Source organism: Eurypyga helias, unplaced genomic scaffold, assembly GCF_000690775.1.
Source record: "Eurypyga helias isolate BGI_N326 unplaced genomic scaffold, ASM69077v1 scaffold17845, whole genome shotgun sequence".
NCBI lineage: Eukaryota > Metazoa > Chordata > Aves > Eurypygiformes > Eurypygidae > Eurypyga > Eurypyga helias.
In genome coordinates this window covers 76,727-89,202 of record NW_010249871.1, presented here as the reverse complement: position 1 = coordinate 89,202, position 12,476 = coordinate 76,727, and the positions used below count along the sequence as shown (strand labels likewise).

The 12,476-nt window shown below is 41.1% G+C and overlaps 1 protein-coding gene across 1 annotated transcript in view; it reads left to right on the top strand.

The window, feature by feature from the left end:
- Positions 1-12,476, top strand: part of LDB3 (LIM domain binding 3) — a 71,497-nt gene that overhangs the window by 34,135 nt on the left and 24,886 nt on the right. The window contains exon 3 of the mRNA XM_010151521.1: positions 9,925-10,000. Coding sequence (XP_010149823.1) covers positions 9,925-10,000 — 76 coding nt within the window. The remainder of the gene's footprint in view (positions 1-9,924; positions 10,001-12,476) is intronic.

Below are 12,476 nucleotides of genomic sequence, written 5' to 3'. Positions count from 1 at the left end.
AGGCCAGGCTGGATGAGGCTTTGAGCAACCTGGTCTAGTGGAAGGTGTCCCTGCCCATGGCAGGGGGGGTGGAACTGGATGAGCTTTAATGTCCCTTCCAACCCAAACCATTCTATGATTCTACTATGGAAAAACAAATGCTAGTTTCCATAAAGATAGTAGAGATGGGTAGACTCAGTTATCTAATTTGTATAAGAATTTGGAAACATTGGATATCCTTTCAAATGCAAGACATATACGTGCCATTAGGAAATTGACTGTGTGGTGGGAAAACTTAAGCCCTAAATTTTGATGATGTCGGACATTTATGTGAAGGAGTCATGTGGCTCTACAGAATGTGTTTCAAGGTTGTGGAATGCCTTGCCAGGCAATCTGTGTCTTGGTTTTGCTGTTGCAGCGCTCTAAGTAGGAGTGAACTTGCTCATTTAGTCTATAAGGCCGTGGAAGAAGCAGTGGAACATGAAATCTAGACATAAACGCTCTGAGACAGAAAGCTTTTTATTTTTCCAATGGCTCCTGGCTCTCGAGAGCAATGGCCTTTCCTTTTATTGATCTTGGCCATGAAGGTTTCACGAGCATTGTTTACAACCTGACAGTTCAGACAGTGTTTGCTGCTACTCACTTTTATTATCACACTTAAGTTCCCTGTGGGGTTTCTTTTGCAGGGTGGGGAACTGGTTATTTTCTATTTGGCTGTCAAGAAAAGCGGTACATGATGTCAACACTTGTGCAGGACATCAAACTGCAAGACATCAAATGTAACAGAAGGGAAGCATTAAAAATGCCTATTTGTGCTTGCCTGCCTGAGCAATGAGAGCCTGCACTTCTCTGGCTATACAAAGTTCGTTTTTATTCAAGTACCATCGGTCTGCACCATTCGAGGTACACTAACTTAGGTCTTTGTCAGTATTTAGTGCTTAGGCCTGAGTGGAATTCTGCATGTTTCAGTCATGAACCATTATGGGTTCAGGAATTTTTGGGTGTCAGGTGTTTTTTCTGACGGCTTCCTTCCCTAAACTCGCTGTAAAATCTATTGTTACCACCTCAGCCATGCTAAGTTTTCACATGAAACCACAAAATTAGGAATGGTGATCTCGCCAGCTATGCCAGGGATTTGATCAGGCAGCCAAAACTTGTCTTGGTACTGGCTTGAGAGAAATGCTGCATTTTCTTCTGACTGCTCATTTCCCATGAGTGGCTGCCTGGTTCTCCAGAGCCTGCAGCACACCTCCCTGTGCTGCTTTTGGGAACCTAAAGGATGCAGACAGGCAAGTGGCAGGGAGTTGGAGTATTTGGACCATTCCTGGAAAAAGAGGCCTGTGATCCAGTGGTGTGGAAAAGTCTGGAACCCTCCTCTGGAACTGACCAGCTCTGCTTCTGTCAGTTTAGAAGACAGAAGAATACATCTAGGAAGTGAATTCGCTTCTGCTGAAGAAGAGAGCGCAGCAGTGAGGGGAGAAGGACAGGCATTTCTTTGGCTCTCTGAGGTATGATAGCATTCGGGAAAGCAAGGCTGATCTTATTAAACATCAGTCACTTACATGGATTCAGCTCGTTCCTCAGAAGCAGAGAGTTGTGGTGGAAAATGACATTGCTCTGCTTTTAATCTTTTTGTGACCTCCTGGAGTTTCCTTCTCAGTCGTTTTTTGGTATCGGTTTCTAATCAGTTACTTGAGCCACACAGCTGCCCCCAGGCATTTCAGTTCTGGCCCAGTCAAAGTTCATCTGTAGCTGGCTGCCTGTGCCGCTGACACTAGGCCATAAACTTCCTGTCCTACAGTGTTCGGTGCTCAGGTAGGAAACGAGATGCATGCAAAGTCTATTTTTATTTCATACAAATGGGTTTCTTTTTTAAATTCACAGTAAAGGCAGTGCACAAGAGTGCAGTATTATTTGTCAACAGATTTCACTGTAGCATCCACAACATTCATTTGATCTTAACGCAAGGAATCTGATCAGCCTCTTTGGAAAGGATTCACCGAATGTGCTGGCTTCGTTTTGGAAAGTGTTGTAACATGAGTGCGCCTCATTCTGCTGGCACAAACATTCCTGTGACACTCTAAGACTCCTGCCTTGGTGTCACCCTCTGCTGCTGGAGAGGCCTGCGGGTGCCGACTTCATGTGCCTGGTGTGCGGTGACACAACCTCCCCCTCCCAGGGCATGCCAACGATGCTACCGTTCGCTTCCAGACAATCACAACTGTCTGTCTTTTGCTGGAAAATCTTGAGCTAAATACCCCTTTTCTCTCTCTAGTGAAAGGGAAAGTGTCAGAGACAAAGCTCTGAGAGACTTACGGTAAATATTTAATAGCTTTTCTGTCTTGTGCAGCACCAAAAGATGGCTGATCCTGCAGTATTTATTTCAGGCCTACTATAAATAAAGCATGTGTTGACAGCAAACTGCAAGCAAGGGGAATTCAGTGGTTATTGTGAACTGCTTTCTTTTGTCTGAAGCTGTGAATAGTAACCAATTCTGTGCATGTTGTAGGTCTACTGATGGGCATGTTTTAAATCAGATGTAGGCTGCATTTATGCTCAGAAGAATTATAAGAGGGTATCTACCATTTTAAGAAGAAATTAGAACTGTATAAACTATATCTGTGAAAGCACAGTAGTGATACTCAGACTATTCTGTAGAAACATTTCATAAAAGCACTGTAGGAGATGATTAAAAAATAAGTATTTGGAATTTTTTCCCTTGTTTGAACAATTCCATTACATTAATCAGATTAATGATTTTTTCACTCAGGGGCTGCTTATATGCTAGAGGTAGAATCTGAGCCCATATGAATATAACTTTTTTTTTTTTAAAGGAACACTAATTCTAGTGATAATTTGCTGGTGTTCGTGTTCAACATTGTGAATATATTTCCTGAAATCCATTCTTGGCGTAACTAAGTTTTTCCTGGTTATTCTTGCCTTTCCGACTGCAGTCTTAAAACGATGGAAACTAAATGCCCCATACCCTGTTATTGCTCCTTGGATGAGGCTGCAGCAACACTTCTACTCTCAGGAGTCCTGCCTGGACTCAGTAGCATAGCAGCACTTAAAAGTTTAGGGAATGAGGACCACATCAAGACTCTGGTGAGGATCTCTGAATTCCTGGGTGCATCAGTGAGATGGCTGTGACCATGTCAGACTGGATTAAGGATATGACTTTCTCCCTCCTGTCAGAACACAGAATTTGACAACCCAGCCTGAAGTGTTGACAACATGTACCATTTGCCTTTGATAACATTTCACTAGAAATGATGTACTCTTATCATATTTTCAAGTACAGCTATGCCCATATTGCCATAAAAATATAATCTGAAATTAGATGACACTTGGGAAAAAAATCAAATAAGTGTACAAAAAGAAAAAACTAAAAAATGAAGCTTTGTCCTTTAATCCATTCCCTTGAGTTCTAGAGAAATTGTGTTTAAATATGCCAGTATAATCCTCAGCAGGATGTAAAGGTTAAACTAAGAAAGTACTGGCTAAATATCAGAAAGAAAGACATTCACAGCTGATGAATGTTAAATATCCCATGCGATATTCTCTGGAATAATTATGATCTAGACTGGACCAAGTATTGAGATGTGCAGCCATGTGGGCAGTATGTGTTGCAGCCCTCTGCAATTCACTCGGCGAGCACCTTAGTCTGTAGGTAACAGCACGTACCTGACTCAGGAGAGATATTACAAGATCAGCCTTCAGAAAGATAAGAAAAGCAGAGCAGTCCAACAGCTGCTTATGTGCTTTACTGAATCACGATGTGTGTAAAATCTGAATTTTAAGCAGAGTAGTAGAAAAAGGAGACCAGCACTGACGGTGGATGTGATGTGATATTAGTTGATTCATTTTGCTTAGATATGTGAGTAGAATTTTTGAGAGCTTCTAATATCCAAGGTTTCCTCCCCAAACTTCTGGTGATGCTGGGTGCTCAAAGTGTTAAAAAAGACATGCCCTACTAGTGTATTAAGGAGGTTGCCATGTGAGCTGAGAAAAGTGATCTACCCTCACTCCTTGTGAAATAGGGGTGAATCCTGTTGCATGCCCACTTGTCTCTGTACACAGGTATGAGAGGACAGTAGGATTTGTTAATACATGTCAGGCTAGCAATGGGATGGGTTATGGTATTTGAGTAGTAACATTTAATGCTGTTGAAATTAGTGAGCCGCTTTTTCCATGGAAAATGAAATAAAATACCAGTGTCGGTCACTGCAAGAAATATATTCCTTACATGAGCAGTTTAATTGAGTGGACTGCTATTTACACTCGCTGCATAAAGTGTTCTTGTTAGTTTTAGAAAAGAGCCTGGAAACAGTGGATATAAGCCAAGGCTTTAAAGGGCAATGAAGTTTTCATTACAGTAAGATTCTACTTAGGAAATAGAACTAAGTGTATATCACTTTTTTTCCCCCTAAATACCAGCTTAGAGGTGAGGATAAAAATAATTTTATTTGCCTCAAAAAAATATTCTCAGGATGAGCTAAAGATAATCTGCATGTGAATTTCACAGATTCACAGAGTTGTAGGGGTTGGAAGGTACCTCTAGAGATCATCTAGTCCAATCCCCTGCCAGAGCAGCATCACCTAGAGTAGATCACACAGGAATGAGTCCAGGCGGCTTTGGAAGTTCTCATTGTGCTCACCATGGAAAGGTCAAGGGTGCATCTCACCCAAGTCAGCGGGCTGACACAACTTACTGCATACACGTGACGGTAGGGGTCTTTCAGACAAATAGTTAGTGGTTGCATTCTGCAGTGAGGAAATAGATACGTTACCCCCAGTCTTGCAGTAGACGAGAAGGTCACAGTGTATTAGAACTGGGAGGTTTTTTATTGATTAATATTGATTAGCTTAAGCGTGGACATGTCAAAATGTAAATTAGACACTTGAAACTGATTGGAATGGGTGACGCAGTATGTGGAATGAGGAATCATTCAATCAGGTAAAATACTAGGACTTCACTAGATCAGTCTCATAATGCGTTATTTGTGCATGTGAACTTCATAGTTTCCTGTGGCTCCTTTTTACTGTGGTGTTTCTTGCCCTCCGGCCACTACAAAAGCTGTCAGGCCTCATTCCTTTTTCACAAAATCATTGGTGGACCCATTGTTTCTTCCAGTGAGGGCAGGGATGCACCAAGGTCTGTTCTGCCAGTCTTTCAGGCACCTTCAGGTGTTGACCACCTCTTTGTGTCTGTGCTCTCCCTGGCTGGTGTCTCTTGCTGAGCAGTGGGTACAGGCTGGCCCTGTGGTGTTTCTGCTTTACTGTAATGACAACTTCAAACAGGACTTCAGTACCTGAAAGAATCTGTTGCTTTTTGGACAAGTCCTGGCTAACTTTCTTGACTTAGCAGCCTTAAGAGGTAGAGTTATGCTTCCAGTCAAAGTCTCTTAGGTACAGGAATTGATGGAAAGCTCATATTTTTGCTTGAAAAAATTGCTTTGCATTTGTTTTAGCTTGGAAACAGAAAACATGAAGGTATAAATGAGGCTGACTGTAGTTAAGATCTAGTTATCCATGTTTGCTGATTTTTCTCTCCCATATATCTCAATTAGAAATGCTCTAAAAGCCACGTGGCACACTGTAAGGTCCACATCCTAAGTAAGAGGAATTACAGGAAAATCAGCTTCACCAACAGCTTCAGGAAACTAAAGAAAGTAATTTGTGGTCAGGATGCTCAAAGTATCCTGAGTTAGGCTTTTGCTTTTAGAAAAAGTTGAATGGCAAAAGGAAAAATAGACTGTCTGTATACTATTACAAATCTGTTGGATTTGTTCCACACTTGAACTTCTCTCTATCAAAGGAAGGCAGTTGCAAAGTGCTGTAGTATTGTTTTGTGAATCGTCATGTTTTTGAGGTTTGGCTGTGATCCCCTGACTCTGGAGCTGGCTCTTTAGGGTGATGCTCTACAGCAGTCCCCAGCACTGCTCTGGAATCTGTACCGAGATGACTTTCACAGCTAAGGAAGCTGTTACGAAGCCAAGGGGTGCAGGACTGCAGTGGAGCCTGATGCTGCTTGAATGGGGATAGTCTGAGTCTTGGGTACACAGCATGGCAGGGGAAACTTCAGCAGGGGAGGTGGCTATGGTTCATCTCATGTATTTTTCAGCTAAAGAACTTAAATATTTCTGATTCTTGATTTTTTGAAATTATTTATTATGCTTACTGGGGAGAGTTGAGTCACATCTCAAGACCAGGCTATGGTAGGCTACGTACCAGCATTGAATCCAGTGTCTCTTCTGCTCTTTATTAATAATAGCTAATTCTTTGCTCTGTGCTATTAGATCCTTTCATAACCCAAATGTTTTTTTTTTTCTGCTTTTCTTAAACTGACAAATTATTTAATTATTTGTATGTTTACCTTAAATATATTTTGTTCTGGCATCTCTCACTAGCTATAAATAATGCAATATAACCATGAAATCATTAATAATAAATAGCTATGCTCAACACAGAAATTTCAAGTGACATGCTCTATCTGAAGATTACATACCATTAAGGCTTCATCCCTCTCTGATAATTTTGGTTGTATTTCAGCCTCTTGCTTTTACTTCTGTAACACACAATCCATATTCTGCATTTAGCCAATTTATTGTTGAGATGGGAATAGTGGCTTCCTATGTATAATCAATACCTATTTATGATCAGATCCAAGTGATAACACTGTGATGTTAACAAGGTTTTGTGAGCTAGTAAATCTCTGTACAACTGAGTGATATCTTTGGTAATTCAGCGTTAAAGCAAGCTCATTTTCAAATTCTTATGATCTGCTTACTCCAGTTCTGTAACTGGATGAAATTTCCTGGTACAAACCTGTTTCTTTATGGGCTACCTGAGTTTTTGGTAGTGATAAGGAGAGGAAAGGTTTGGAAATTGTTTGAAAATGGTGCAAAGAGAGGAAGAGGAGGTCAGCAAGAAAAATAACCTGCCTGAAAAAAAAAGGTGTCTATGCTCCATGGAGGTTAAGTGTCGAGCTTGCTGTGTGCATGGGGCGAGTTCCCTTTTCCTTTCCCTTTCTATCCCATAACGTATGCCGCTGTCCCTGTCTCAGATCCCTTCTTAAGGAAAATGGGTATTACACACTTCCAAACAAATTCTTTCATAGATTTTTTTTTTTTTTTTGGATAGCATCTTCCCTTTAGGGTGGTGCCATTTATGTATAAGAAACTTCTGTCCATGTATTGCTGTGGATACGAGCATTAGGTCTGGAAAGCAGAATTGCCTGTTGTGCAATCTGAGTGCAGCACAGTGCAGGGAGATAATTAACAGATCGGTCATCCAGCCAAATGCTAATATTTGCATTCGCCATTGATAGATAGCAAAACTGCTGATGGAATAACTTTCAGTTTTATTGCAGACACAGATGATACCCTGAGAGAGGGAAAGTCTGTCTCATCCTAGCCCCAGGGTGATCGCAGTTGTATTTACGTATTGCGAAATGTTCAGGGTTTCGTCTCTGTGATCTCACTGCAGTCACTGGAACTGTTTGATGGCCCAGGCAGCGCTTAGGGAGTTAAACTGCGGTATTGCAAGGCTCAAGATTTTCTGTGCATCAGACGTGCAGTATGTGGTTGTTTGTTGTACCTCTGTACGTGACCAACAACGTTCGCGGTGCCGAGCGGCGTTGGCACTGAGATTCATGGTCAGTGAGTAGGGGGGATGCTGCTCTGCCCAGCCGTGGTCTTCAGTGTGCCCAGGTCCCCCCACAGACTTCCCGGCAATAACTGGGTGTACCCACAAACGGCACCAATGGAAGGAGGATCAGAGTGTCCCCATAAATCTTTGTCTGTTCATGCATTGTCACAGTCAATTTTCAGCACTCTGACTGTGTTCTGGGCTGCAGCTGATCTTTTTTCTTTCTCTTTTTTGCTGTCTTTCATGATACATGTACGTGTCATGAATATGATTTATTGTTTCTCTTCTTAAGCTAAAATGGTTGGAAGAAGGGTACAGCACTCACTTCTGAGGGAAAACCAGTTAGTAGCTCTCCTGAGGAAAGTTTGTTCTAGGCAGTTAGTGATTAGCTCTCGTTCTTAGAACGTGAAGGTACATGTTTCTCAGGTAATTATGTCTTAGGGCGTATATTGTGATAGATTCCAACTGTAACTATCAACAATAGTGCCTTTTACAAATTTCTAGCCTCTTGTTTCAGGAATAGATTGTGTCAGTGAATTTCACAGGGTGATCACCTATTGTTTAACCAAATGCTGGTTTTCATTGTCTCCTTAAACCGTATCCAGTGGTGAGGTAGGCATCTACTGTACCATCTTTGTTTTCAGCTCTCAAAGTAGCATAATTTCCATATATTCTGTATGGAAATCTTCCAGTTCCTGTAAGGATTACTCTTTTTCCCTAGTTTTATTTTGTTTGTTTACTCCTGTTCATGAAACTATTTTATGTATGGCAAGTAAAGCTAAATACACAGCTCAGTGTGAAGCTAGGTATTAATGCAGGGTTTGCCACTGTGCATACGCCCAGTTTCTGTCTAGCTCAGCTTTCTGTCCCTGATAGATGCCCCTGGTAGGTATTGCAAAGCACGTCACAGCCCCCAGTAAGGAAATAATGAACCTAACACACAAGATCTTCCACTATCAGTCCTTCAAGTTGTGCCATGAAAAATGAGAATCTGTATGGTTACTTATTTTTATCCCGTCTAAAGCAGCTGTCGGGGCTTTTGTTGTAAGTATCTGATCCTTTCTGATATCCTGCTGTTCTCATAGTCTCAATCATGTCTTGTAACAATGAGTTTCACCTCAGGTTAGTCAAGTAGTCTAGGAAAAAATGTTTGCCTTTATCAGTTTTATATGTGTTGTTTTTTTCAGTTTTGCTTAATGTCCAGGAACATAACTATATTTCCCTTTTCTGCCATTCATTATTTTCTAAGCCTCTGCAACGTCTTCTCTTATTCATCTCCTCTCTAAAAAAATTCTGAATGTCTCAGTCACTTATGTTTGATCTGTATGGTTTTAAGTATTTTTATTTCATTTTTGTACCTGCTCTAATTTTGAAATGTACTTCTTAAAGATGAGAATTCCAGGCATAATCCTGATCTGTAGGTTGGCAGTAGGACATTAATCATATAATTCTGGTCCTATTAACTATTTTTACATTTTTCATTTCACGTTCTCTGGTGATCTCGTGTACCGGAAAGGTTTCAGCAGTTGTTGGCAACACCTCCCACCGATACATCTTCACTTACCAGCGCATCCTGGAGTGCTTCAGTTAGCGTTTGTCCCTGTGCTTGCTTTCTTATGTTCAGTGAAAGGGCAAACTGGGTGTTTTGAAAGCATTTTAGTGGGGTTTATTTTCCTTTTTTTAAATGATCATGTACATGTATTTGTCAAACACAGATGAAAGGCAGGTGTTTGGAGTGGCGTGTGGTTAATTCAAGAGTGATCTGCTCCTTCTGAAACTAAATCGCCTGAAACGAAGCCCATGTTTCCTTCTGCAGAGAGGTTGAAATTCTGGCAGTTGCTATACAGTTTAAGCTATTAATAATAATAATCTTCTGAGGAGTTGATCCTGAGACGCCTCAGTACCAAAGTTTAGTCTCTGCATTTTAAGATGCTTCTCAAGTCCTTTTTACCAGCGTGCTGCCCTCAGTTTGTCTAGTTGTGGCTGAGCGGCATCTGCGAAAATGCAGCGTGTCTCAAGGTGCTAGGAAACAGATGATCTCCCAAGTCAGAGGCTGCTTCTGTGGCTGGTGTCATTTCTTGATTCAGAGAACCTGTATCGAACTTTTTCTCACACTTAAGTCCTTTGTAAATGAGGATGTAGAAAAAACATGATGATGACTAGAAAAAAAATCTAGGCTGTGCTTAGTTTTCACGCCTGATGAAGCAGCATTTTTGCATGAAATTAAAGCTGAAAAATAGGAGTCCAGGTTGCTAATAATTTTTTCTTTTTTTTTTTTTTTCGGCGTGTCCCCAGATCTAAACGTCCAGTGCCAGTTTCAACCTCCGCACCCAGAATTGACTCTCCCAGGGCTGTAATTCCCCACCAGAAGGTATGTGACATATTTCTCCTCAGCCAAAGTTAACATAATTTAGCCAAAGTTAATATAATTTTTATCTACTGCAGTGAAGGCAAATACCTACTACAGGAAATAGCTTTTGCCCACTTCAAATAAATAAATGTTGAATGAATGCTCAGGCAGCAAAACTGCCACAATACAGTGTATTAGTGATCTGTATTTTGCTAATTTCTGATTACCAGAACCAAAGCATCCGGCTGCCCTCTGATGTGGTCTGCTGTAACCCATTCTGAGCAGTTCATTTTCATCTAGAAAGAGGCTACCAAAGCTTCTCAAAATACGTATTTGCTTTTATAGATTCTTGGGAAAAAGAATTAGAAAAGTTTAGCCTGTGCCTCAGTGTATCCAAATCCTGACTACAGCTGAAGACAGATTTGGAAAGAGGACATGAGGGCATTTGAAAGCCTGCATCATATTGCTTTCTTGTCACATCATTCAAAAGATGTGGGAATAAAAGTCAAGAGAATAAGTCAATTTAATGAATAATTGCAAATGGCAGAGGAAATGGATGGCTTGGTTTCTGTTTTCAAAGCTCATCTTCCATAAAATAAATGTTCATATTAGAATAAACAGCATTCATTGACTGAACCTTGCAACTCATCATCTGTGTCTTTGGAGGCACTGAGGAGCAAGGATACCTGAAAGATGGTAGCTTAGGCACAAGCACCAGGCGGGTCGTTTGTATTGCTGACACATTTAATTAGAGACATGGAGAGGAGGTAGAGCCTCCATTGCTGCAACTTTACCCCTTCTGTGAGTGTCAGTTTCATCCTTAGCATGTTGTATAAGTTAGACACATCAGAGATCAAAGTACATGGGAATTAGGTGACGTTCCACAGGTTTAGGCAGTTCTGACTTCCAGAGATCAGTTTTAAGTAATTTTTATAACTGCCATGCTTTCCACATTCAGAGCTCAGAAGGTAACATCATCCCTGTAACCACTGCAGATATGTTCAAACTAACAGAATAGGATGCACTGGGGAGAATTATTTGATTCAATTTTATTTTGTCAGATTTGAAACAAACCTTCTGCTCATTTATTGCCTGAGACAGAATTCATGTTGTTTCACTCTGATCTTGTGAACTACTTGGCAAAGGAAGATGAAATTAAGAATTCAATTTGCTCAGACTTGTTTCTGCTCGTGTCACGACTTAAAAAAAGTTATCTTGGAGAAAGTTACTGGAAAGAGTCATCAAACAGTACTGTGAAATTCCTAGAACAAAAACAAATCATTGTTTTAGTTAGGCTGGTGTTTGTCTGCACCAGCAAAGTACCAGGGACAGGAGTGGCGTACTTATTTTTCCTCAAAAACTACACAGAATGCTGTTCATTTTCAAGGCAGCAAGTAGGCATGTGTCTTCAGAGTTCTTCACCCACACACGACTGTGACAGCTACCTTTGTGGACCCTCAGGAGCACCTGTGCACGTCTGACATTCACCTGCTTCCACCACAGGCACATAAAAGCTTTTATATGTCAGATTTTTGTGATTAGTTTCATCACTTGTCTTCCCATCTTGCCTGGCAAGTGTTTTAAAGTTACTGCCGTAGGTATTCAAAGCTGTTGACCACACAAAACATTTTTCTCCCTTAAATGTCTACCCTACAGAAAAGTTAACTACATGCACTGTAGGGTTTTTTTTTAAAGGTCCTAAACGTGCCTTTGGCATGAAAGCCATGAGTTCACTTTACATTTCCTATTTTAACCCTTCAGAGACAGATGAGGAGCAGAGGACGCAACCCTTTTTTGGGAGCATGTTGTCTCCCATTCTGTGCGTCGGTGCTCAGGAAAGGTTTATAGGAGCTGTTGCAGGCAGCCTACTCTGAATGGGCTACAGGTAGTATTTGCAGCTGAAAAAGAGATTTACTGGAACCTTTCTGGGTGGAAAGGGTGGTGTCTAAGGGAAGCTGCGATGGGAAAGAGGGAATCTGGCATTATTCAGAAAGGTCATCTTAGGTGTAGAGTCTTTGGCGCAAGGGGAGGAGGTAGCAGTAGAGTGCAGGAGCGGGGAGCCCTTTGCAGGGCAAGAGGAGTCATGTTTGTGTCACTAATATACAACAGTAGTTTTTAACAGAAGAAAAATTCTTCTCTGAGGGTGGTTTGGAAGGGAATGAAGGTGGTGAACCATTGGAGAAATCTCAAAATCCAGAATAAAAAGTCTTTACTGATACAGACAGTGGTATAGGAATGTTGCAATAAGGTACGTTACGGTAAATATACTTTAAAAATCAAGGTTTCTTTGCTTGTCCCTTTATGATCTCCAGTAACAGTATCACTACAGAAATGAAGAATTCTGTGACACATAGGGAGGAGTTGTTGCTTCCACATCACTGCTTGACAGTGTTTAGACTATGATGGTTCACATGAAGGGACTTTGATTGCTTTTGATAACACAGCAAAATCCCACGTTGCAAGACAGTCACGACAGTGTTGTCCTCAGACATGGAGC